This window comes from Anser cygnoides, chromosome 26, assembly GCF_040182565.1.
Source record: "Anser cygnoides isolate HZ-2024a breed goose chromosome 26, Taihu_goose_T2T_genome, whole genome shotgun sequence".
NCBI lineage: Eukaryota > Metazoa > Chordata > Aves > Anseriformes > Anatidae > Anser > Anser cygnoides.
This window is the reverse complement of record NC_089898.1, coordinates 165989-188247: the sequence shown is the minus strand read 5'-3', so window position 1 is coordinate 188247 and position 22259 is coordinate 165989. Positions and strand designations below refer to the sequence as shown.

Genomic DNA, 22259 nt, shown 5'->3' with positions numbered 1-22259 from the left:
TTGCACGTAGAGGACGAGGGTATGCATGAGGGTTGTGCTGCAGGATTTGAGTATGGCCAGGACCATCAAAGGGCTGGGCCTGCCTGTGGGCAGTATCCTTCTTGACAGTGATAAACCCCTATCTGTCATAGAAGAAAAAAAACAAGAAAACAAAATCCAAATACTAATTCTAATCTTACTGTTTTTCTAACCTTTGCTATAAGGTGCCCATAGATAAAACCCAGAATTTATATCTGACATTAGAGCTGATGTAGCCAGGCACAGGGGAAATGGCTATGTAGGACACAGCAAGTAGAAGGAAGAGGGCGGCGATGATACTGACTTCTTCCACCCTCTCTTTCGTACCTCATGGATATGCTAAGGCCTAAAGCTGTAATTATTGCTGCCAGAGGTCCCAGTTCCATGAAGTTTTGTGCCCGTAGAAAATGTCATCGCTGTTGCTGGAACTTCTTGCGTTCTTGAGAGTTTGTGGGACTGAGATCCTTCCTCAGGATACAGGACAGAGAGACTATATTCTGTGTTGTTTTCTTTCAGTACCTGAATCAGCTGGAGAATTGCTGTGGCCTGCGGGAAGAAGCTATTCTCATCTTGTTATCTGATATTGGTAAGTGGTAGCTGTATTTTTGGTAGTCTGAACCATGGAAGCCCTTTCAAGGGCTGAATCACTGCAGCAGTGACCTGTTGAACTCTTCTTTTAGATAAGACCCCTTAAACAGTATAGTTGTTTCCTGGTTTGCTTTGCCAATGCTCCTTTTAAGAGAGCCAGCCTTTCGTTTTTGTTCTATCAGTCTCCACTCAGCTCAATAGCTGATCACCAGCACTTCAGAGTGTTTGTTATAAGTGGGTTTCCATTAGCATTTGGGCAATCACTATGTGGAATTCTAGACAAAAATAAATAAATAAAAAGATGACTGCAAAGGTTACTGAGAGAGCTGTCTAGAGATTTTTGGGACTGAGTTTTTTGTTTAGACTACGTCAAGATCTTATTGAGTCAAAGCTGAGGCAAGACTGGATGATAGGTGTTTGGGCTTTGTAGAGGAATTATTGAAAACTGCTTTTGGGGCAGGTGCATGATTAGAAAGTGACCTTGTGGCAAGAGAAGAAACACGCGTTTGTCATTACTTTTACTGCAGATACGACAGTTACACAGAATCTCCAATCCTTTGTGTTCACAGAGCATTTGTGCTCTGCTGTCTGATCATTTCACTTCTGAACAACCAGGGAATGATATGGAGGGCTGACTGGAGACGATGGCGGGTCATGTTTAGAGTGAAGCTTGTGTTCCTACGCGTGTTTGTGTTTAGGAAGAGGGACAGATCTAAATCTCCACTTGTACAATCTGAACTGTAGTTGATCAGAAATGTTTCCAACAGTTGATGTAACTTGTTTTACAGATCCCCTACAGTGCAAGCATAGTTGGTCTTTCTAGGGTTACTGACCTTTAGGAGGAGGTTATATTGTTGATTACTCCTGAAAGTCTAGCTGGATCATTTTGTGTTGAAAAGGAGAGCCCAGTCTGGGAATGCAGTCAGAAGGGACACGAAGTCTTGGAGATCGAAAAGTGAGTCCCTTTGGCACAAGTCTGAGGCACAGCTGAAAAGCCCTCTGGAACTGGAAGTGTTATTAAGTTTTTGTTTTTCCTAGCAACGTGCTTTTTCTTTTTATTCTGAAAAAGGGAAATATCTTAAAGTATTACTTTGAGCAAGTGCAAAGAAATAGAGGGCATTTATTCTCACTTCGTATTCTTAAGATGAGATTTTTTTTCGTCTTCACAGTATAGATGGAATTTGTCAGCCTGCTAGTTGTGGTGTCACGTTGGTCCTGAGCAGAGAAGGTACTTTGCATAAAATTTTGAGGAGTTTTGAAGGTGAAGCGGGGAGAAGAATGCTTTGTGGACAGGATAGGACAGGAGGTGTTGGGCAGAGCACCTTTTGGATCCTAGGTTAAGACTGTTGAAGATACAGACACTCTTCTAGCGACTAGATATATTTTACTTCTGCACAGCTTTTGTTATGTTTTTTAACCTTCAGTACATGGGAAGGGAGAGACTTGAAGAGAAGTGAATCTACTTTAACTCCAAAAATGTATCTGCCAAGAGAACAAATCTGTGTCCAGAAGAGTTTGATGTCAACTTTTCCTCTTGAACTTGGCATTTCATTGTTCAGTCAATGATCTTGTTGATTGTGCAAGATTTGACTCAAAAGCCATGCTTACACCACATAGAAATGAAAGTTTACTGAGCTTGTGCTAGATAGTGTTAGTTGCATTCTTAAAAGTGGTTCTTTCTGTGTCTCAGCGTCTGCTCTCAGGTACCTTCATGAGAACAGGATCATCCACAGAGACTTGAAACCAGAGAACATTGTGCTGCAGCAAGGAGAGCAAAGGGTAAGCAGGAACTTGGTGTCTCAGCCTGCACAGACAATGAAAAGTAAGAGGAAGATGTGGATGGGCTTGCTGCAGTTACAGCGGTCACTCTGCAAGAGTGACATAGGGTAACAGCTGGCTCAGATCTGTGTGTCAGTTGAACAGTATTTTGTGTGTGGCTGAGGTGAAAGGCTGAGTTAGACTTCTCTTAACACCTGGCATTATGACATTCAACTACTAAGGAAAGAACCTGACCGTAGCTATTGGTTAAAGATCTGAATTACAAGTAATGTTTCCAGCTATGTCCATATAAAGCCAATGACAATTTTACCTACCTTTTGGTTTTAGGAATCTACAGCAGCTTCCCATTTTTACTTCCATCTCTTCACTGGCACCTTTCCTGCATACCTTTGAAGAACTGAACCTTTTCTTTCTCTGCTGTAAGGTGTGCTTTAAAAACAAACAAAAGTTTTGCTCTACTGTCCTTATTCTCTGTTTTGTGTTTCAGTTAATACACAAAATCATTGACCTTGGTTATGCTAAGGAGTTGGATCAGGGTAGCCTGTGCACATCCTTTGTTGGGACACTGCAGTACTTGGTAAGGAAGGAATTCAGCTAGAAGATCAGCTCCCGCTTTGTTGTGGGACAGAGTTAACAGTGTAATCTGGCTTTGGGCTAGGATGAAGTAGTTGTCCTGGCATGGGGTGCATTTGGGGTGCAGAGCTTTCAGCACGGTCTTTAATGTTACTGAAGTGTTAATGAGCTCTTAAGGGGTGGGGAGAGATGAGAGATGGGTGGCTTTGTCTTACACTTGTGTGAACTGCCTCAGGCTCCAGAACTGCTGGAACAGCAGAAGTATACCGTGACAGTGGATTACTGGAGCTTTGGCACACTGGCCTTTGAGTGCATCACAGGCTTCAGACCATTCCTGCCCAACTGGCAGCCAGTGCAATGGTGAGTGACCTGGGGCCAGGTGATAAGAGTGCATGCAGTGCCACTGTCCTATCTGTGGGAAGCAGAGGTGTGGTCCCTTGATTCTTAGGGTAATATCCCCATGTTCCTTGCCCTTATGGAGAATGGCTCCCTTTACTGGAGTTTGAATAACTTGAGCAAGTTCAGCATTCCTTAAATTTCTCTTTGGGATCAGGACTGACTTTTGCGTGGGAGGTAGGAGAAACCAAAGCAGCATCTGTGTTGTATCTGTCAAGAGTAACTGTAAGAGACTATTAACATGCATGCTGGGAAAGGCATGTGATGATTTCACCATTGTACCTGCTTGAATTGATTAGGCATACAAAAGTGCGACAGAAGAGTGAGCTGGATATTGTCGTTTCAGAAGACTTATCTGGAGAAGTCAGATTTTCTAGCAGTTTACCGTGCCCAAACAATCTGAACAGGTAAGGACTAGAAATCTGTTGTGCCGTGCTGAGATAAGCTATTTAGCCTGTGAATGGACCGGCTTTATATTATATGCCTCATGTCAGTGAATAAGTTCGGTACATCACACAATGCTTGTGTCCATTGTCAGACTGACATTGTGTAGATGAGACTCTCTGTTTCTGCCTTCTAATTAGCGCGTTTGTGATCAAAAAAAAGAGAATAATTTCAGTCCTCCTGCAGAGACCAGTCCATATGGTGACTGCAAATGTACTTTGTCTCTTCTGATCCCATTCATGTTTCGGTCCTTCAGTGTTTTGGCTGCGAGACTGGAGAAATGGCTGCAACTCATGTTAATGTGGCACCCGCGGCAGAGAGGTACAGATCCTGTGTATGGACCCAATGGGTGTTTCAAAGCTCTGGATGACATCTTGAATTTGAAGGTGAGCAATGGGCCTGGCTTACCTTGAAAAGTTTTCCAGAGAGCAGTTGCCCCTAGCCTGTGAGAGAAGAGGGCTAAGTCATAGAACTGGGGGGAGGAGCAACACAGAATCTCATTTAGCTGTCTCCTGACAGTTAATGGCATGTGCTTTCCCCTTGCTTATTGGAGGATGAATGCTCCTTGAGCTTGTTGGGAGTAGAAAATAGCTTCTGTTATGTGCTTGGTTCCATATTCTGGTAAAGGATTCTGCTGCTGTAGCTGCATAATTACCATGTGACCTCTCTTCCAGCTGATGAAGGACAAGGACTTTAGTGTTGTGTTGTGAAGTAGCTGCAAAGTGACTTATTGAGCTGTGCATGTGCTTTGAAACAGTTTATCAGCATTTGGTGTCTTGGTCCTGGGATCTCTGCTCAAACGTGACCTATGTATCTTCAGCCCTTCTCATGTCACACCATTCCTCTTGTAGTTGCTGCATGTTTTGAACATGGTTACGGGAACTGTGCACACCTACCCTGTGACGGAGGAGGAGACTCTGCAGACTGTGAAAGCCAGGATCGAGTCAGATACTGGAATCCCAGAACAGGACCAGGAGCTTCTGCAGGAGGCTGGACTTGCATTGTTTTCTCAGAAGCTGGCCACTAAGCATATAGCTGATAGCAAGGTGAGCATGAATGTTCCCCTTCCTTGCTTTTCACTGACTCAGCAAGCACTGATGTTGCTTTGGGAGTGCAGCACTCCCTGCTGTTTTAGCAGGCTTTAGTCATAGTAACCACTTCACAGCACCATGTTCCCTTTGGTGAGCAGTCCTTGGGTGAGGAGGAACATTCCATTCCCGGTGTTACTGAGACTTGCTGTTTCTGAGAGAACTCACTTGGGTCTTCTGTTTTCTGCAGGTGAATGATGCTACAGATGCAGATCTCCTCTTCCTCTTCGATAACCAGAAAGTTTCCTATGAAGCTCAGGTTGCCTTGCGACCTCATCCAGAGAGTGTTGACTCCATCCGTAAGGACTTTCTCTAGTATGAATGTGAGAGGTTGTCCACACTGAGATGGCTGCCTTTGTTCTGTGGTCTGCCATGTGCAAAGAGTAGAGAGCTTTTGTGTCTTGGGACTGGAGAAGCACTGAAACAGACTGTCATAGCAGTAATTGAGTTCCTCAGAATAACTGAGGAAAGGAACCAGATTTGAGATAACTGGGGAAGCTGCATATGGGATAGCCAGCTATAGACTTTGCAAGGGGTAGGGTCTTGGCTACGTATTGTTCAAAGAAGTGATATTTGAGTATGTTTGATATGATATATGATAGTATATATATATTAATTAATTATATATATTAATATATATATAAACAATATAAAAATATATAAAATTAATATATATATATATATTATATATATATATATATAGTATATTATAATACTGCTTTTAAGCTTCATGCTAATACATATGTTTCCCTTTTCTGCCCCTCCCCCCCCTCTGTTTCCAGTTCAGGATCCAAAGAAGATACTGCACTTTTTCCAGTTGCGGAAAGTGTGGGGTCAGATCTGGCATACAATCCGGATGCTGAAAGAAGATTGCAACCGTCTGCAGCAGGGGCAGCGAGCAGCCATGTACGGTGGTAGTCTCTCTAGAATAGTTACCTACGCTTTTGCTCCCTGGTAAAAGGGAAAGGAATGGGACAGTGATAGACTAGGGAAGCCCAAGAGTGGACCTGTTAACAGCTAGTGAAAAGCTGAGAGTTGCGTCCTCTGACACAAATACTTTTGTGCCTGTTGCCTACACTTATATCAAAAGCAGATACTGCAGTGTAGCCTGTGTTTACAGTTCAGGAGGATGATAGGACCTCTTCTTGTCCACGCAGGATGAATCTGTTGCGGTATAATAGTACTCTTTCGAAGATGAAGAATTCTATGGCCTCCCTTTCCCAGCAGCTGAAAGCAAAACTGGACTTCTTTAAAACAAGCATCCAGATTGATCTGGAGAAGTATAAAGAGCAGATCGAATTTGGAATTAGTGAGTACAGCATCTGGCAAACAGAGGTCTCTTCTGCCTTTCACCATATCTTAACTTTCCCTGTATGAACCTGAGAAAAACAATTGCTCTTTTTTTCCTTTAGCTTCTGAGAAGCTGCTGTTTGCCTGGAAAGAGATGGAGCAAGCTGTGGAACTTTGTGGGCGAGTACGTATCTGAATCTTAATTATTTATCCTGAGGAAAAAATAGGCGTTCTTTTCCTTCCTTTGTCCTCCCTTAGAGACTTACTGTGTCTGAGCTGATTCCATACATCACACTGCTTTGGTTTGGGTTACATCATTTCTTTCCCTTACCAGTGTTTGTAAGACTTAGGGAAAAGGCTGACGTTGGGGAATGTGAGAGGAGATCTTTCAGTGGTTGCGCTCACATGTCTGGCTAATGAATCCTGGAGGCAGTAGAGTTGCAGCAGGATAGCTGAAAAGAGGAGACTTTGAATAGTAGGTTAAACTGATTGGGAAAGCAAATGATTAGATGGTTGAACACAAGACTCTTAAAGCATCGGTCTCTTTGAAAAGGCAGCAATTTCCCATTATCAGTGCATACTGTGCACCTGCTTCCAATAAGACATTAAGGCTTTTGACACGAGAGAGTGTAACCCTGAAAGTATGGCCAAGGACCATCTGTCCCAGACGAGGAGTGAAAGGTCATCATCTTACTCTGTGCCAACACTTGGTCCTCTTCTAGTTGGAGGATTCAGAGTGACAGAAGTCTGACAAGTGGCAGCTTCTGCCTCTGCATCTGAAAAAGTTCAGGTGGAAAGCAGAACTTGGGGTACCAAGTACTGGATGTGGCTGTGCACTGTGGGAGAAGGGGAAAAGCTATGATAGGTAGGATGAGAGAGATCTGGAGCAGCAAAGCAGAAGGAAGCATGACAGCCTGGAAACCAGCAGCACATTTGTTATGAAGTCTGACCTTTCAATGGCTCTTCATCACAGATCAAATTTTTCATCAAAAAAATCTTGGAAACTGCTCTATACCAGAGCACAGAGCTAATTTGTTTCCTTGAAGTGAAATCCCTCATGTTCTCATTTGTCTGTCTGTGGTTGTTGTTAGCATCTTGCTGGCATGTTCAGAAATGTGAACGAGAGGAATAGTCAGTGAGTGGTAGCCATCTCTTAGTATGAGTCTGTCCTTCTGCTTATGTTCTGCCCTGCTTTCAGGAGGATGATGTGGAGCAGTTAGTGAAGAGAATGATGGCTCTGCAGACAGACATTGTGGACCTTCAGAGAAGCCCACTAGGTCGTAAACAAGGAGGAATACTGGAGGATTTGTGAGTTGAACTATCTTGAATTTCAGATTTAAGTGTGTTGCTAGCTAAACTTGGCTCCTATTTCACTGCAGGACAACAAAACTGCTATCTCATCAGTTCAAATTATGGGGGACTGGCAGGACTTTGACACTAGAAAAAAATTTGATTCCCTACCTGTTGATCTGAAATAACTCAAGAACTCAAATCTTTTGTATGTTACTTGTTCATAATTTAGGTTCTAGAGAAATCCGTTGTGTTCTGTGTCTTTTCCTTCTAGAGAAGAACAAGCCAGAGAGCTGTACCGGAGACTGAGAGAGAAGCCAAGAGGTAAATGACATTTTAGGTCAAGGTCAGCTTGCTTTGTGTGGGTAGTTACTTTGGAGGTGCTGTAATCTGCATTGAGAAAACTTTCTCTACATTCTAGGCCTGCCCTTATGCTAGCTGTAAGTGCACTCTTCTGGACGTCTCTTTTTTGGAGAGGGGAGTTAGGGAATCAGTTTTAAACGAGGCCAGCCTTGCTTTCTTGATGCCTTCTGAGCTTTTCTTGAAAGTCTTCTGAGCTCTTCTCAGAGCAAGCTGTTGCTGCAAGTGTATGCTGCTGCTTCTATTTCTGTGTAGGAAGCATGAAAGACGCAACTGTTCCTTTGAGCAGCTGTGCAGCCCCAAGGCAGTAAAACCACTCCACCAACTCTGCTTTCCAATTCTCATCTATTTGAAGAAGGTGGCTAAAACACAGCGCGTTTCATTCCCCGCAAACATGCGTGCCCTGAACTTTTGGGATGTTTCAGGATGGAAGAAGTGGTGGAAACAAACCACTAAAAAGCTTCTTGCTCTGTCTTAAAAGCTTACTTTTCTGTGTAATACTCTGACTGTTATTCCAGATCAGAGGACGAGTGGTGACAGCCAAGAAATAGTACGACTGCTTCTACAGGCAATCCAGACCTTTGAAAAAAAAGTCCGTGTAATTTATGCTCAACTCAGGTGAGCTTTGTAGACTAAGCTTTTATTGGCAATTGAGAGACAACATTTTCAGCAAGAGGTTCTGTTCTAGAGGTTTAAAAAACAGAGACATTTCCAAGTGTTACAGGGGATAAGAAACTTCAGAAAAGTTTCCCTACTGCAGTTGCCAATGTGTGATCTATTTATTTGTTTATTTTTTTTTTTGGTAAAGTAAAACTGTAGTTTGCAAGCAGAAGGCACTGGAATTGTTCCCCAGGGTGGAGAAAGTGATGAATCTGATGAATGAAGATGAGGAAACAGTTGTTAGGCTTCAGGAGAAACGACAGAAAGAATTGTGGAACTTACTGAAAATTGCTTGTGTAAGTAAAATTAAAACTCCGGTTCAACTGTACTTTTAGGTTAGTAGCACACCCAGATAACTGAAATAATTAATAGTAAGCTTAGTATGTCCTGTAGTAATTTTTTTCTACTAATTTGATTTAGGATTGAGGCCAGTTTCTAGGTTCTCTCATGTTCCTGGCTGGTAGAAATGATTGCAGTCTGAATCTGCTGTTTTCTTTCAGAGTAAAGTACGTGGTCCTGTTACGGGCAGTCCAGAGAGCATAAACACATCGCGTTTTAGTAGCCCTGGCCAGCTGCTGCTGCAGGTCCCTTCTGGAACCTACAACTTACCAGAATCTGTCAGGAAAAGGTGAGGTGAAGTCTGGAGTTCTGTTGATGCTAATGCCAGCACTCCGAAGCCGGGTGTCCTGCTTTGTGAAATGATACGGAAGCTTTCTTACATTCTATACTTTGTGTTCAGCTTCTGGTGGCAGGAGTCCTATCTATAGTAGCTGGATAATCTAGGTCTTGTCAATATTCCTGATGAACAACTGGAAATAATGTGTTGCTACACACACCACACACGTGCCTCAATAATATGGGGTTTGTTTTATTTGGAATGGTTGGGCTTATTTGAAGTGCACTGGCTGCAGGAACTTTTGGCGCATTATCATGGAAGGAATGGTAGCTGGTCTATATCATCGAGGAGACTGTTATACTAACCACTTGTAGTTCTGGCTTGCTGAAAGGAACTGGATCACCATTTGGAATGAGACCTTGGCTAGTTTACTCGTATGTCGCTTCATGCTTTAGTTTACAGGATGTTCTGCAACTTTTCCTCTAGTGACAGTGACTTCACATAAGAACCCAATTCTGACTTGAACATGCTTCCTTCTCCCTCATCACAATAAATCTGAGGATGCTACTGACTTTCCCTGTTGCACTATGAGCTTATAAACTGTTAACGCTCCTCAGTGCTGTGCAGCATACCTGCCAGCCTTATTTGCTGGAGAGGTGCTGCCCCTATCTTTAAATAAGACTTCCGTAGAAAATAATAGTCTAACAATCCTCTCTTTCAGTGAGGAGCTACTGCTGGAATCACAAAAACTCTCTAGCCAACTAGAAAATGTGATGCATGACACAATGAAGGATCAGGAGCAGAGCTTTATGGTAACATACTTGATATTCTTTTACAAGTGGATTGGGGATGCTTATTACTTCAAACTTCTGCTTATGTACCTTTGCCTACAAATAAGTAATAGGGTTAGTGGAAATCTGTATATTACTCTTTTGAACAAGAAGAGAGTATGAGTTGCGTGAGATGAAACCACCCACTCTCCTACTTGAACTGCTGCTACATTCCCTGCTTGCTGAAAGTGGGAGCCATGTCTCTGGGACTGACTTTGATGCTTTACAGTTTGGCACAGAGCTACTGAGACTTCCCTTCCTTTGAAGGGCAGATGGGGAGGGGAGAAGCGCTTGGCTGTTTTACAGAAATACTATAAAACCGCACTTTTGCAGTTGGGATGGGTCTGTGGTGGCAATATATTGGTGTGCAGGGATGCTTGTTTACTGAAGTAGAATATTGACAAGCAAGTAGAATATTGAAAATAGATTGTGTGTGGTGTTTTCTAAGAAATCACACGGTTCATCATGAAACTATGTTGACTAACTTGTTTACAGTGAAATTCTTAAATCTTTGCAATCTCAGGTGCAAGCTAGTGTTGAACTCTGCATTTCTAACTGTTTATACTTTAGGCTCTAGATTGGAGCTGGCTGCAGCTTCAGGTAGAAGAAAGAAACAGTCCAGAACAAACCCAGATGTAAAATCACTTCAACTGCGTCTGAAGCCATGCTGCTTGAGGAAGCCAACTGTAATAAGCTGCTGCCTCTGAAAAGGGAAGTTAAAATGCCTCCTTCTACTTACGAGAGACACGTGGCATAGCTTATAGTATCCACATCTCAGATGCTTTTTTTCACAAAGATAGAGTAGGAAACGTGTGTTCTAACTGCTTGGAAAGAGTTCTTAATCATGCCTTAAAGACAGTAGCTCTTCTTACTCTCTGCCTTAGGCACGACACGTGGTGGTTTTGCTAGCTTTCAGGCTTTCTGATGACCAATGGACAACACCTGCAGTCAGTTTGCACCATCAATGGTAGATGTCACTTTCCTAATATATCTGAACTGTGAACTTATTTTCTTAACTTTGCTGATTTGCACTTTTTGTAGTGTAATGGTTATCTGATACGTGTTTCCTCTATGGGAACAAAATTATCTAAAAATGTGAACTTTTGGTTTGTTCTTTTTGATACCCTCAGTGAAAGCTGCTTTCTAAGATGTGAGAGGTAAGGATGTTATCCTAGAGAGCACAGAGAAGCAAAGTGTTAGTGTATATGTTGTTGGGAAAAATACTTCTCTGTGTCTAAGGGATAGGAGCACCTCTCCTAGGAGTAAAGGCTGAGAGAGCTGGCACTTTTTAGCATGGAAAATAGAAAGGTCTGGGGGAAATCTCATCAATGTTCAAAAATACCTGAAGGGAAGATGTAACAAAGATGGAGCCAGGCTTTTTTTTTCAGCGGTGCCCAGTGCCAGGTCAAGAGGGCAGTGCGCACAAACTGGAATACCAAAGCTTCCCTCTAAACATCAAGAAGAACTTCTTTACTGTGCAGGTGATAGACCACTGGAATTGGTTGCCGAAGGAGATTGTGGAGTTTCGCTCCTTGGAGATCTTCTAAAGCAACTCTACGTAGCCTTGCTTGAGCAGGGCACTTGGACCAGATAAGCTCCAGAGGTCCCTTCCAACCTCAACCACCCTGTAATTTTACATATAGTTTAGTAAAACTTTAAGTATGACTAACAGATAATCTGCAGAGGATCCACCAAAAAGAAAAGCCCCACTGCACAGAGAATAGCTTACCTGAACCAACGCTATGTTCCAACTGTGACATTTATTTCATTTCTGATGTAAAATCAAATGTTACACTGTAGCACAGAGATTACCTTTCGTAAAAGGGTGTGAAAGGTAGGACATGCAGGATGCAGTACAATAATGGGGAGAGGTGGGATATTCTCCTTTTAGGAGCCCATTTACAATATGATAAGCAAGTGAAAAATGGGGCACAAACATCACAACTCCCATGCATGCCTTCAAGTATCTTCTGTGGAGGTGCCTGCAGTCGCTGGACTTCAACGTTGGGTTAAGAGCATTCTTTGGAAGAGTACAAAGTTCACACTGCTGGAGATTTCAGAGTAATGTTAAGGCCAAAACATACGGGGTATGCTTTTCCTTCATCTTCCAGAGCACCATCTGTTGTTTTACTTAAAACTGCATTAAGCTTCTAGTTCAAATCCCAGCCCAACTTTGTGACCTCCAGCACTGAAATTCTTGCCATCAATCAAGCCTGAGAGGGTCAACTTTATACCTAGAAAAGCAAGGAAGGAGAGTCTTCATACAATAACGTCCCGGTATAACACCTTCTCACCAAGTACCTGAGTCTTAGTAACATGTCTTATTTGCTATAGGAGCTTATGTGCATACACAGCCTTTACTTCCATGTACCTGTGTAAGATTTCTAGTTTTTGGTTTTTTGTCCTTCTATTCCATTCTAGAGATGATAGTAAAATAACCCACAACATAGTAACTAGTAGGATTTGCTACTACTTGGGCTTACATACCAGGTCGAAGGGTGTGTGCATAACCAATTCCAATCAGGCTGGCATTATTCACTTTAGCCTACAGGAAAAAAAAAAATCACCGCCATGTACAAATATTCAGAAAGTTGCCCTAGTGCCCTGTTCATTCTTTCAGCTACCTGTAGATTGATCTCTAGCTGTGGAGTATTCTAGCCTTTTCCCCTACAAGTTTCCAGTATACCCGGTTTTCACTATGTTCCTCCACTTTACCTTCTAACTGGAACAGGCACAAGAAATAGGTCCCATCTTTTCTTCAAATCGTGGCATACTACATCTATATCAAGTCCCACCCTGTCTTTTCTAAGGAATGAGCAACAAATTTATGAATATGCAAACCTATCTTTTACTAAGTTCTGAGCTGTTTACAATAGTATTTCCTATTTTTAATTCTGGCTGAATTATCCTGGAACTAATTCTTGTTTTAAAGCTTAACAAATGCTTGCTACTTAAGTGCTTAGTGTTACTATGTATGCAGTTACTTTTATTCACTGTTGCTTCCTGATGAGCATGTTATCTCTCCCAGTCATCTTTTCCCAGTGCCCACCCCAATTTCTTTTTTTTTTTGGCCCTAACATTTCTGCAAGACTTTGTAAGTGTCAGTAATGGCACTTAGCTCAGGACCTTGACTGACTTTCAAGAGCTACATAACTCTGTTAGGAGAGGGCTGTAAGCTCAATTGAACTGTCATCTTACTACAGTAGTTTTGTCTAATTCTTACCTAATCCACAATGTAAAAGAATACTTCATACTCATATTACCTTTTGAAAACACATTTTGCGTAGGCTCCAGGCACAATAGCAACTGTTTCAGCACAGACGAAAGAGGGGTTTAGATTTTTAAGATGTTTCACAAATATGACTTGTAGTCCTAGTTGATGTTTAAACCACAACAGTTTGCTGTCTACCATACTTTCTCAGTAACTATTTGGAGCAACTATTTCACATCACTAGTTTTCAGCATTTATTGGAGCTTGAAATACTTGTTGCTTTAAAAAAAAAAAAATCTTACCACAATGGAAGTCTTCTCATCCAGTTGGTACTTAGCAGCAATACCAAAACGTGTGTTGTTACTGCCAGCAGTCCATGCAAGATTGACTGATGTCTCAACCTTATTATTAACTTTCTGATAAATAGACCCACCAAATTCAGTGCCATCATTTCTGTGTGTAAGAGATGCAAGTGTCAGTAAATAGCAACCCTTGAGATTATCCCTTCCTTTCCCATAATCCTTTGACCATTATCTCAAAATGAACCAAGGTGTCCAGTGGACCCATGGTCATATAATTCCTAGCTGGAGCTCACAGATGTTCTGATATTTACCCAAAACATGGGTATTGTTTGCTTAACTGACCACAACTTACCAGTAACCAAGACACAACGTTTGAGATTCTGACAAAAAACAAAACTTTACTTGTCTTAAGGAGAAAAGCCTCTGATAATGTATAAAGGGACAAACCTAGAAAGAGGTTTAAGTCAGCTATGGAAATGACGAGACTGAAAACAAAGTTATTGCATAGCAGTTGTTTGAATATAAAAAGTTCAAGGATTCTTGAAGCATCTGAATGCGAAGGCTAGAGCTACACTAAGGTAGCTGGAAACACTCAAAGAACGATGTAACACACACCTCTCTCCTCAACCCTGGGCATTTCTGAGCCAGAAGCTCTCTCTTTAGTGAGGGAAAGGGTAAGATAGCTTAACTGAAGACTCTTATCTAGTGCCAAAATAGAAGTTGAAGTTTACCGACTTTAATTCCAAACTAACAGTGTGAAGTGCCTTTATGCCACTATCTTGTGTACACAAAACCAAGATCACCCTGAAACAGTCTTAACAGACAACCAAAAGTTGAGAAGTTGACTCTGCTTTAATTGTACTGAAGATGAAAACATGATGTGAATTACTTTTGAAATAAATCAGCATCCTCCCTCCTTCCTCCCACCTTTTACCTAGCTCAGTTAATTCTCACTATTCATCTGGTTTGGATCCTCTGATAATTTTCTCTAGGCTCAGATTAATACTTACACATTAGTGTGCAGCTGAAAGTCTCCTGCCTTATATCCCAAGGCAAAGTTGTTTTGCGAAAGCTTAGACTTGGCCGTATCAAAAGCCATCTGATAGCCGGCAAGCCAGCCTTCATAGCCCAGCACGGCCCAGCCATAGATCGTTGGTCCAGAGAGATCAATGTCTATATTGCAGCCTAGATTTACATATTCTCTTTTGTAGGATGTCTTCAACTTTCCACTCTTCTTCCTGCAGAGAAACATTTCATTTTATCCCTGGTGGTATATATTATAGGTAGTTTTAATCCTGTATGTATGTCCTTTAGGGCCAGTGCATTAAATGACTGTAATGCCTACTCAAAACTTAAAATCACCACAACTGCTGAAGAGTGCATGGGATAAGGGTAACACTGATGTTACATGTATTTGGTGGTGCTACTTCCAACATTTTCAACCTCCTTAAAATCCTCAAGAAGTTATAAAGGCATTAATCTTTTTGCTTATTACTCAAAAAATATCAGGTTTCAAATTCTGTTCACCGCAAATAAGAGCAGTATGTTATGGCACCATCAGTTTCTTTCAAGCAGCATCTGTGACATCCCACATTGATAGCTGGTCTTTTTGTCCTTTAATGATTTTTTTGGCTGCTCAATTCTCTCCACTGTTCCTTTGCGTGCACTGCCCGCTTTCCTTCCTCCTTCACTGCTGGATACCACTCTCCCTTACTGAGAAGGAATTTCCTCATCCTCCATGCATTCCATGCATCATCCATTTAGTCAGTCTTCCAAAGAAGCCTGTTCCTCTGTCACCAATGTGTCTTTCTGCTCCTTTTGCTACCGATTCAAAGTTAACTGCAACAAAATCTTATCACCTCCATCATCCTCTCCCCAGCCTCCTTTATCTTTGAAGATACAGCAGGACACTGTGCTGTGCATACCCAGGCCCGGAGGCTCATCTTTAACTCTTTTTCTAATTGCTTATATCCAAGTAGTATCTAAAACGCTGATTTTTTTCTGTTACGCTGTTCCCAACGATAAAGAAATACCAGTAATTGTTTGCAAAGCAGTCTCAACCTTCATGTATATCCAGACATATATAACCCATATACACACTTTCTTTGCTCTGTCAACCAAAAAAGAAATAATTTTAAAAAGACAAAAAAGTGCTATTACACTGCCTATCATAATACACAGGCTGTTCTACTTCCACAGGCTTCAGGGAAAAAAAAAAAAAAGCTGCTTTGTGTTCCTAAGGCACTGGGTTGACAGCAATTGGACCTTGAACCCCATGAGAAAGATGGTACAAATTAAGCAGTCCCTGTAAGACCTAGCTATTCAAGGAGCGAGTTACAGGAATATAATACCTCCTCTAAAACGATAAATTTGCAGTGGCCAAAAAGCCAGAGTCATTTCTAGCAGAGCTTATTCTGCCCATTGCCTTCAAAATACTCTACAGTACCTGCAGAACAAAGTTCTTGATTTTTTTCTTTTTTACACCATGAGTTCCTTCCTGTTGCAATATTTGAATATGACCATTCAGTAATGGTAAGTTTTGAGCATTTACACAATGTACAGTATAAGCATTTCTAATGAGAAGTTAAGGGCAATTCTAGGACTCCTTAGATAACGGTGACTGAAAATACTTACCCTGTGTTTGGTACAAATACAGTGTCAAGAGCCACCTTCAGTCCTTCAGCCAACTGTAAAGAAAAACAGAGAAGTCTGCTCACAACTCTGCCAAAACATGGCTTGTTTTATTACATTACTACGGTGCTACTTCAGGTCTAAAGAGAAGGCGTGACATGAACAGAAAGTCTCCCACACATTTTTACAAAGAGATCTGTAGATGCTGTATGATAAAGGATTAAAATTTGGCTTTTCTCCCTACAATGAGGCACCATTAACAGCACACGCTTTGAAGATTTGTTATTATGGGAATATTTCAAATGTAGTGTTGACAAGAAAACTGAGAAACTGTGTTAAAAAAACCTCTTCAGTTTTATTTATTTATTCCCTATAGAGCCAATAATCCATGCTGTAGCTTAAAAATCCCTCTCAGAACCTATGCATATGCTGAGACACAGTACTACTTCACTGGCCAAACCACGTACCGGGGTCAGCTGTTCCACGTCATTTTGAGTTGAACGTGTTAAAGCACTGGTAAAAGTGCAAAACCTTAACTATAAAAAGGGTTGGACATACATAGTGGAGAGCACCACAAAACTTTTATTACCTTTGGAACTTTTACCTTAGTTCGTAGGCATTAAGTGAAAAGCATAAAGCTATTGACTTTGAAAAGGAGTTTTGTATTTTAAGAGCATTGTATAACAGCAACCCTTTGCTTAAGCAGCGCCAAGTTGCAAATTTTCTCTTCAGCCGAAGCCTTCAGTCTCAAGGCAGCCAAACTTAGGGCCTTACATATTATGGCATTTAAAACAGAAAATCCTCTCCGGTTTTCTTTCATGACTGTAGTAGTGACAGCTCTACATAGCTAAAGTTAATTTAAAAAAAAAAAACAAAAAACTTGTGTTCAGAGTGGATAATAGCGATATTCATTCAAAAAGCTAATTTGGCATGCTGACATCTGCAATAACTCTGTATCTTGGTATCGTTATGTAGCAGCACTTGGCTATGGTTATGCTTGCACTCCCTGCGCTAAAATTCATGATGCTGTCTCTCAGTCTGATCACTGGGCACATTTACCATGACTTCTTTCTTTTTAGTACTCCAGGGAGTTTTGTGTAACTTTCATTCCTCAGTGTTTTCTGCTCAGCTCAGTATTTTCTCATACCAATTGCGGGAACATTTTCAGAGTATCAGCTTCCTCTTACCTGATCCTCCATGGAAACTTCTGTTCCCAATGTGTTGTCCGTGTTCCACTTCTGGAGGAATGTAAGTCCATAGTCTTTGATCTTATATTTTGTCTCTAGACTACCTGAAGCTTTGCCTGTGTCTGTGTTAGAAGAGCCAGTTGCTGTAAATTCCTGCCAAGAGGACAATATGAGTTTCAGCACTGTTCAGTACTTTACCTCTTTTCACTTGTCAAATGCTAACACAAACACTTGCTACCCTTAGACCTTAAAAACAGAACACTCAAAATCATCATCCTCTTCCCTATCCACACCCAAAACGATTCTTTTTGCATCTCAAAATGCCCACTCATTTCTGGCATCTCTGTTCTGGATATTTATTATCAAGATGTGCTGACAGAGCCCTGGAACTTGCTTAGGTTGGTAAAAGACCTCTTACACTAAGAACCGTCATCAAAAGCAAACAAAAACATTTCAATATCAGTCAGAGATCCTGTTAGTAGTCAAGTACTAGATTTAGATTTCACACGTTGTGCCCAGCCTCTCCTCCAACCCCCAAACCATATATTGCAGCAGAATGCTCATTACAAACGCTAATGAGCACAACACCTTTAGCAATAGACAACTGTACCAGTACCATATCTATCTTGATTTTCCTCGTGCTGTTTTTATTGTGTTCTTATTTTGAATTGTTGGGACAGAGATTGTAAATGGCTTTACATACATGTATCGTACAGGAGATTAAGCACTATGGACCCAAGTCAAACTTCATGATGTAAATGAAAATATGATGCAGAACAACCTAGCACATTACAAACGATATCCCCCACAGAAAACCTCACCAGAGAAAGTAATAAAAAGCCAACATGACAAAACAGTCACTGTTCTTACCAGCTGGTTAAGCATCCAAAGTGAAAGTTGCATGGAGAAGGAAAAACCCATTTTAGAACTTAATAGAGTTGTGCATGTTCCATCACAAGACAGTGTAGTTAACAATTACCATATTATTGAGAATCAAAACTTCATGGCAGGAAAACTACGCACATTCTTTGATGTCAGTAATTGACAGCTGTTGTAATACAGAGACCATGGAGTTCCTCGTCCTTGTGTGCCAGGTGCACGATGCAAGTAATCCATCAAAAACGTAACTGAGACAGCACGCAGTAATACCAAAGGAATGACTTATGCCATTTGCACGACAAGAATGCAAGAGAAGGGAGCTAAAGCAAATATGGTTATGAGATAGGCTGAAAAGCAGGACAGGCCTACAAAGGATAGCAGTAAGTGCTAGCACTCAAGAAATTGAGAGTCATTGTAAGAATAAGCTTATCTAGTATAAAATACATATGCCTGTGCTTAAAGACCAAAATTTAGAAATCCATTCTTGGTTTTTCCAGCTTTCCTGTGAAGTCACAAGGGAGGTCCATTTTTCCACCACTAAAATGGGGATCACCATATTTTCTAATTACCTTAAGTGCTATAAATCTTAATTAACACCTATAAAATGCTCTGAAATTCTACATAAAGTATGTCAGGAGGACTATTTAGTTTTAATTAATTAATTAGGTCCTGCATTATAAGCATAGTGGAGATGTGAAAATGAAGTTAAGGCAAACCGTGGTTCTTTTTTATCCCTTGGCCTTTTGGATGAAAAGTCTGTGAACTAAAAATCTTATAAAAACCAACAGCAGAGAATCTCAACTGCGTTCATAAACAGAAGTGAGACCTATATATGGTGAAGAAGAACTGTGTGCATGGTTGTTGCAATGGGAACTGGAAAGAAAACGGTACATCCCGAACAAAGTATGTGAAAATTCTTGCACACCAGAGGAAAAGAAGTACCACTACATGAGTTCCATAAATTGTTATAGAAACAGATCAGTTGGCTAACAATTTTAAATTGAGAAATGAAAGAAAGAAGCAACACCTGCTATCAAGATATTACCACCATTTTAGGAATTTGTCCTCCCCTCAACGCTGGTGATGTTGAAAGCTCCCAGCACTTACCACCCCACTGGAAGACTTGGTCTTCAACTCTAACTTGACCATTCCAAATCCTGAAAATAGAAGAGTACACAGCATCTGTTTCACCACAATATGCAAGCAAGGTTTATTTGCTACACGCCCAGCAAGTCCGGCACATAGGGAACACTGGCCTGAAATAGCCTATTTTCATATTTCATCAGTTATTCATCTTAGCGATGATAGATTGAAGGGATTCTGGTGATTCAAGGTGGTCCATCCTTCTGCTGGATTCCTACCACGAGGTATTTAATGGCTTTCTCAAATAGTAGTGTTTTTATTGTAGTTTTCAAGACACCCAAGATAAAATATGAAATTATTACCAAACCTCAGTCATGTTACTTACCATAGCCCTTATTGAATACATCTCTGGCAGACTTTCCCAAGTCACTGTACGATGGTGGGACAGCCATGGGATCTGAAACACAGTGGAAGCTGTAAGAATCTTAGGTTTAACAGCATAAAATCTAAACTATCTTCAAAGCACGTATAGACATCTATGACTAAGTACCCTATGCATGCTTCACAGATAAGAAACTGCAAGGCCTTTGAAGAATGTTCATGAAAGTCATGCTTGTGTCATTGTTGCTTTGTCAGAAAACAATCTGCTCCTAAACACTAGGAGCAGCCTTAAATTCAACTACATACCTAGACTTCATATTCTGCTATTATGTTGCCAAAAGAGCTCATATGAGCATTTATCACCATTCCAGTAACATGCAAACATTGCTTTCCTGACAGGACCCTTTCTGAAAGGGGCTCCAAGCAGTGAAGCCATGTCAGCACTGAACAATCCCAAAGGAAAAGATAATTGACTTCCATATAAACTTGTAAATTCTTAGGAAGTTTTCCAGAGATTCGGAAAATACATAGAAAGATCTCATTACACTGTCCAGTAGCTACCAGTATTTCTGCACGCCGTGTACAAAACAGCAACAGCTACACTTTCTAACACAGATAGCTGCTACAACTGACATGGAATACAAAACTCAAAAGGACAGATGTGAAGCTACACCGTACATTAGTTAATCCACGTTAAAAAAGCAGAAACACCCTTCCCCTCATAGAAAATTCATCTTTCCCTTCTAGAATAAGTTTACCTAAGTGTAGAGGTACACCTGCTCCAGAAAAGAAAGGCCATCAAAAATGATGCTTTTGATTAATTTTAATGCTAACCCTTTGCCACTTAGTTTTTCGTGCGGCTGATTAAATTGCTGACATTGTTCCCTGCAACACCCAACATGAGAAAACCCCCACCCCGCATTTGTTACTTGCGCCATAACAAAAGACTAATGAAAAAGAAATAATAATAACTCAAGCAAAACCCCCCAAAATCATCATGTCACTTCCACCAATTTAGTTACTTTTCTTTCCCTTCCCCACATTGTAATCCTGATGTTAATATTCTATTTCTTACTCACGCTTTTAGCAAAAACCTAACAAGTATTTCTTTAACCTTTATATAACTAGAAACCTTTATATAACCAGAAATCTATTTCCTTAACAGCTTCTGGCTTTGCTTTCTAAAAATACAGGTAATCAAAATCCAAATAGCTTTGCAAAATACTCAGTCTCTCTGTCACAAATGCAACTCTATCCATATTAAGCAATTAAGTCCTGCTTTCAGATAGCGAGCCCCTTCCTAAAATGAAGCTGTCATGCAATTTGCATCCCACAGCGAACAAATGCTCTACGTTCAATGACTTAATATCTAACCTGCGCTATGTATCTATCAATATGTACCCGTGGGTCTAGAGGATATAAAACAGCTGGACACGACTGCAGGTTCCTTATCTGAAGATCAGGTCATAAGATAGGCACTTCTCAAATTTACTACATAAAAAGGCCTTTTTACCTGTCAGACATGGAGAGGAAAAATTAAAATTAGTGAGTCATTAAACTGATGAAAAACAATCAATATAGACTTTTACAACAGTGGAGTTTTAATACATAAATGATTTTGGCAACCTAGCTATGGAGCAGAGCATATCTTTCTTGCAAAACATTGCATATCTTTCTGATAAAACATGGCTTTTTCACACAAACTCTTAATTCAGAAGTTTCAACTCCTTTATTTTTTGTGTGCGTGCGTTCTTTTTTTAAATAGGTTTGCCAGAAATAAGCTGCACTGCTTATGTTAAACGCCTTCTTTTTAAACGGTATCTTCTTAATGTCATACTTCGACTTGCTTTCCAACAAGGAAATCATTGTAACAGCCACTGGGAGACAACGTATCGAGGAGTAAAAGGCTAGGGCAGGCGATCGCTAACGCTGCCATCTTTAGCTGTAGCATGCAGCAAGTCAACAACCGCAGGTAAACCGCAAAAATAAAACGCCAAATCGGAAACCAGAGTGAATAAACACGAGAACCTCCGCACTCGCGTGTGGAACAGCTACGGCCCAACCTCATCGAGCGACGAACCACAACGGGCCCGCGAGCAGCCGGGCTTCGCGGTGCCGACCGCGTTTCTGCTGCCGAGCCCCGCGGCAGCGGCCCCGCCCTTCGGCGCCGCCGGGCGCAGCGCAGCGGAGCGGAACGCGCGGCCGTTCCCGACGGCGCCGGTCGCTGCTCCCAGGCCCAGACGCCGGCCACCGGCAGGACCCCGACCGCCCGCAGGGAGGGCCCGGCCCGGCCCGGCCCGGCCCGCGCGACGGGGCCGCCGCCACGGAGCCGCCGCCTCCGGCGAGCGCGACGCCCCACCCAAGGGCACGGGAGCGCCGGCCGCAGCGAGCCGGCGAGCGCGCTCCCGGCGCCCCCCCGGGGCCCTCACCCAGCCTCGCCCCGGGAGACGCCGCCGGGCTCCGCCGGGCCGGCTCCGCGAAGCCGCGCCGCGCCCGGGACCCGCCGCTACCTGCCGGCCGCGCCGCGCCGCTCCGCTCCGGGAGAGCGCCGAGCCCGCATGCGCAGCACCGCCCCGCCGCGCCGCCGCCCCTTAGGGCCGCCCGGGTGCCGCGCGCGGGGCGGGGGGCGCGCGGCCGAGGGGAAGCGGGAGCG

The 22259-nt window shown here is 42.1% G+C and overlaps 2 protein-coding genes across 7 annotated transcripts in view; one reads left to right on the top strand and one right to left on the bottom strand.

Moving 5' to 3' along the window:
- The window catches only part of IKBKB (inhibitor of nuclear factor kappa B kinase subunit beta), a 28260-nt gene extending 17228 nt beyond the window's left edge, over positions 1-11032 (top strand). For all 3 annotated transcript variants that reach the window (XM_013194395.3, XM_066983433.1, XM_048047299.2), the window contains 18 exons: positions 535-604; positions 2297-2385; positions 2873-2962; positions 3194-3318; positions 3654-3761; positions 4055-4184; positions 4650-4844; positions 5077-5185; positions 5669-5792; positions 6044-6195; positions 6299-6360; positions 7375-7484; positions 7741-7790; positions 8345-8444; positions 8635-8782; positions 8987-9114; positions 9824-9914; positions 10503-11032. In XM_013194395.3, coding sequence (XP_013049849.1) covers positions 535-604; positions 2297-2385; positions 2873-2962; positions 3194-3318; positions 3654-3761; positions 4055-4184; positions 4650-4844; positions 5077-5185; positions 5669-5792; positions 6044-6195; positions 6299-6360; positions 7375-7484; positions 7741-7790; positions 8345-8444; positions 8635-8782; positions 8987-9114; positions 9824-9914; positions 10503-10571 — 1950 coding nt within the window. In that variant the 3' untranslated portion in view covers positions 10572-11032. The remainder of the gene's footprint in view (positions 1-534; positions 605-2296; positions 2386-2872; positions 2963-3193; positions 3319-3653; positions 3762-4054; positions 4185-4649; positions 4845-5076; positions 5186-5668; positions 5793-6043; positions 6196-6298; positions 6361-7374; positions 7485-7740; positions 7791-8344; positions 8445-8634; positions 8783-8986; positions 9115-9823; positions 9915-10502) is intronic.
- Positions 11033-11673: 641 nt separating this feature from the next.
- Positions 11674-22232, bottom strand: VDAC3 (voltage dependent anion channel 3). 4 transcript variants are annotated; one of them, XM_066983438.1, is made up of 10 exons: positions 22117-22232; positions 20981-21119; positions 19611-19682; positions 19250-19299; positions 17264-17416; positions 16080-16132; positions 14456-14683; positions 13446-13596; positions 12420-12477; positions 11674-12166 (listed from the first exon to the last, which is right to left on the bottom strand). In XM_066983438.1, the coding sequence occupies exons 3-10, from the start codon at positions 19675-19677 to the stop codon at positions 12075-12077; spliced, it is 852 nt and encodes a 283-aa protein (XP_066839539.1). In that variant the 5' UTR covers positions 19678-19682; positions 20981-21119; positions 22117-22232; the 3' UTR covers positions 11674-12074. The 4 variants fall into 4 exon arrangements, with proteins under 4 accessions (XP_066839539.1, XP_066839537.1, XP_066839538.1 ...); XM_066983436.1 differs by having other exon boundaries at positions 21008-21119; XM_066983437.1 differs by having other exon boundaries at positions 21008-21119; positions 22036-22146.
- Between the last annotated feature and the right edge of the window lie 27 nt (positions 22233-22259).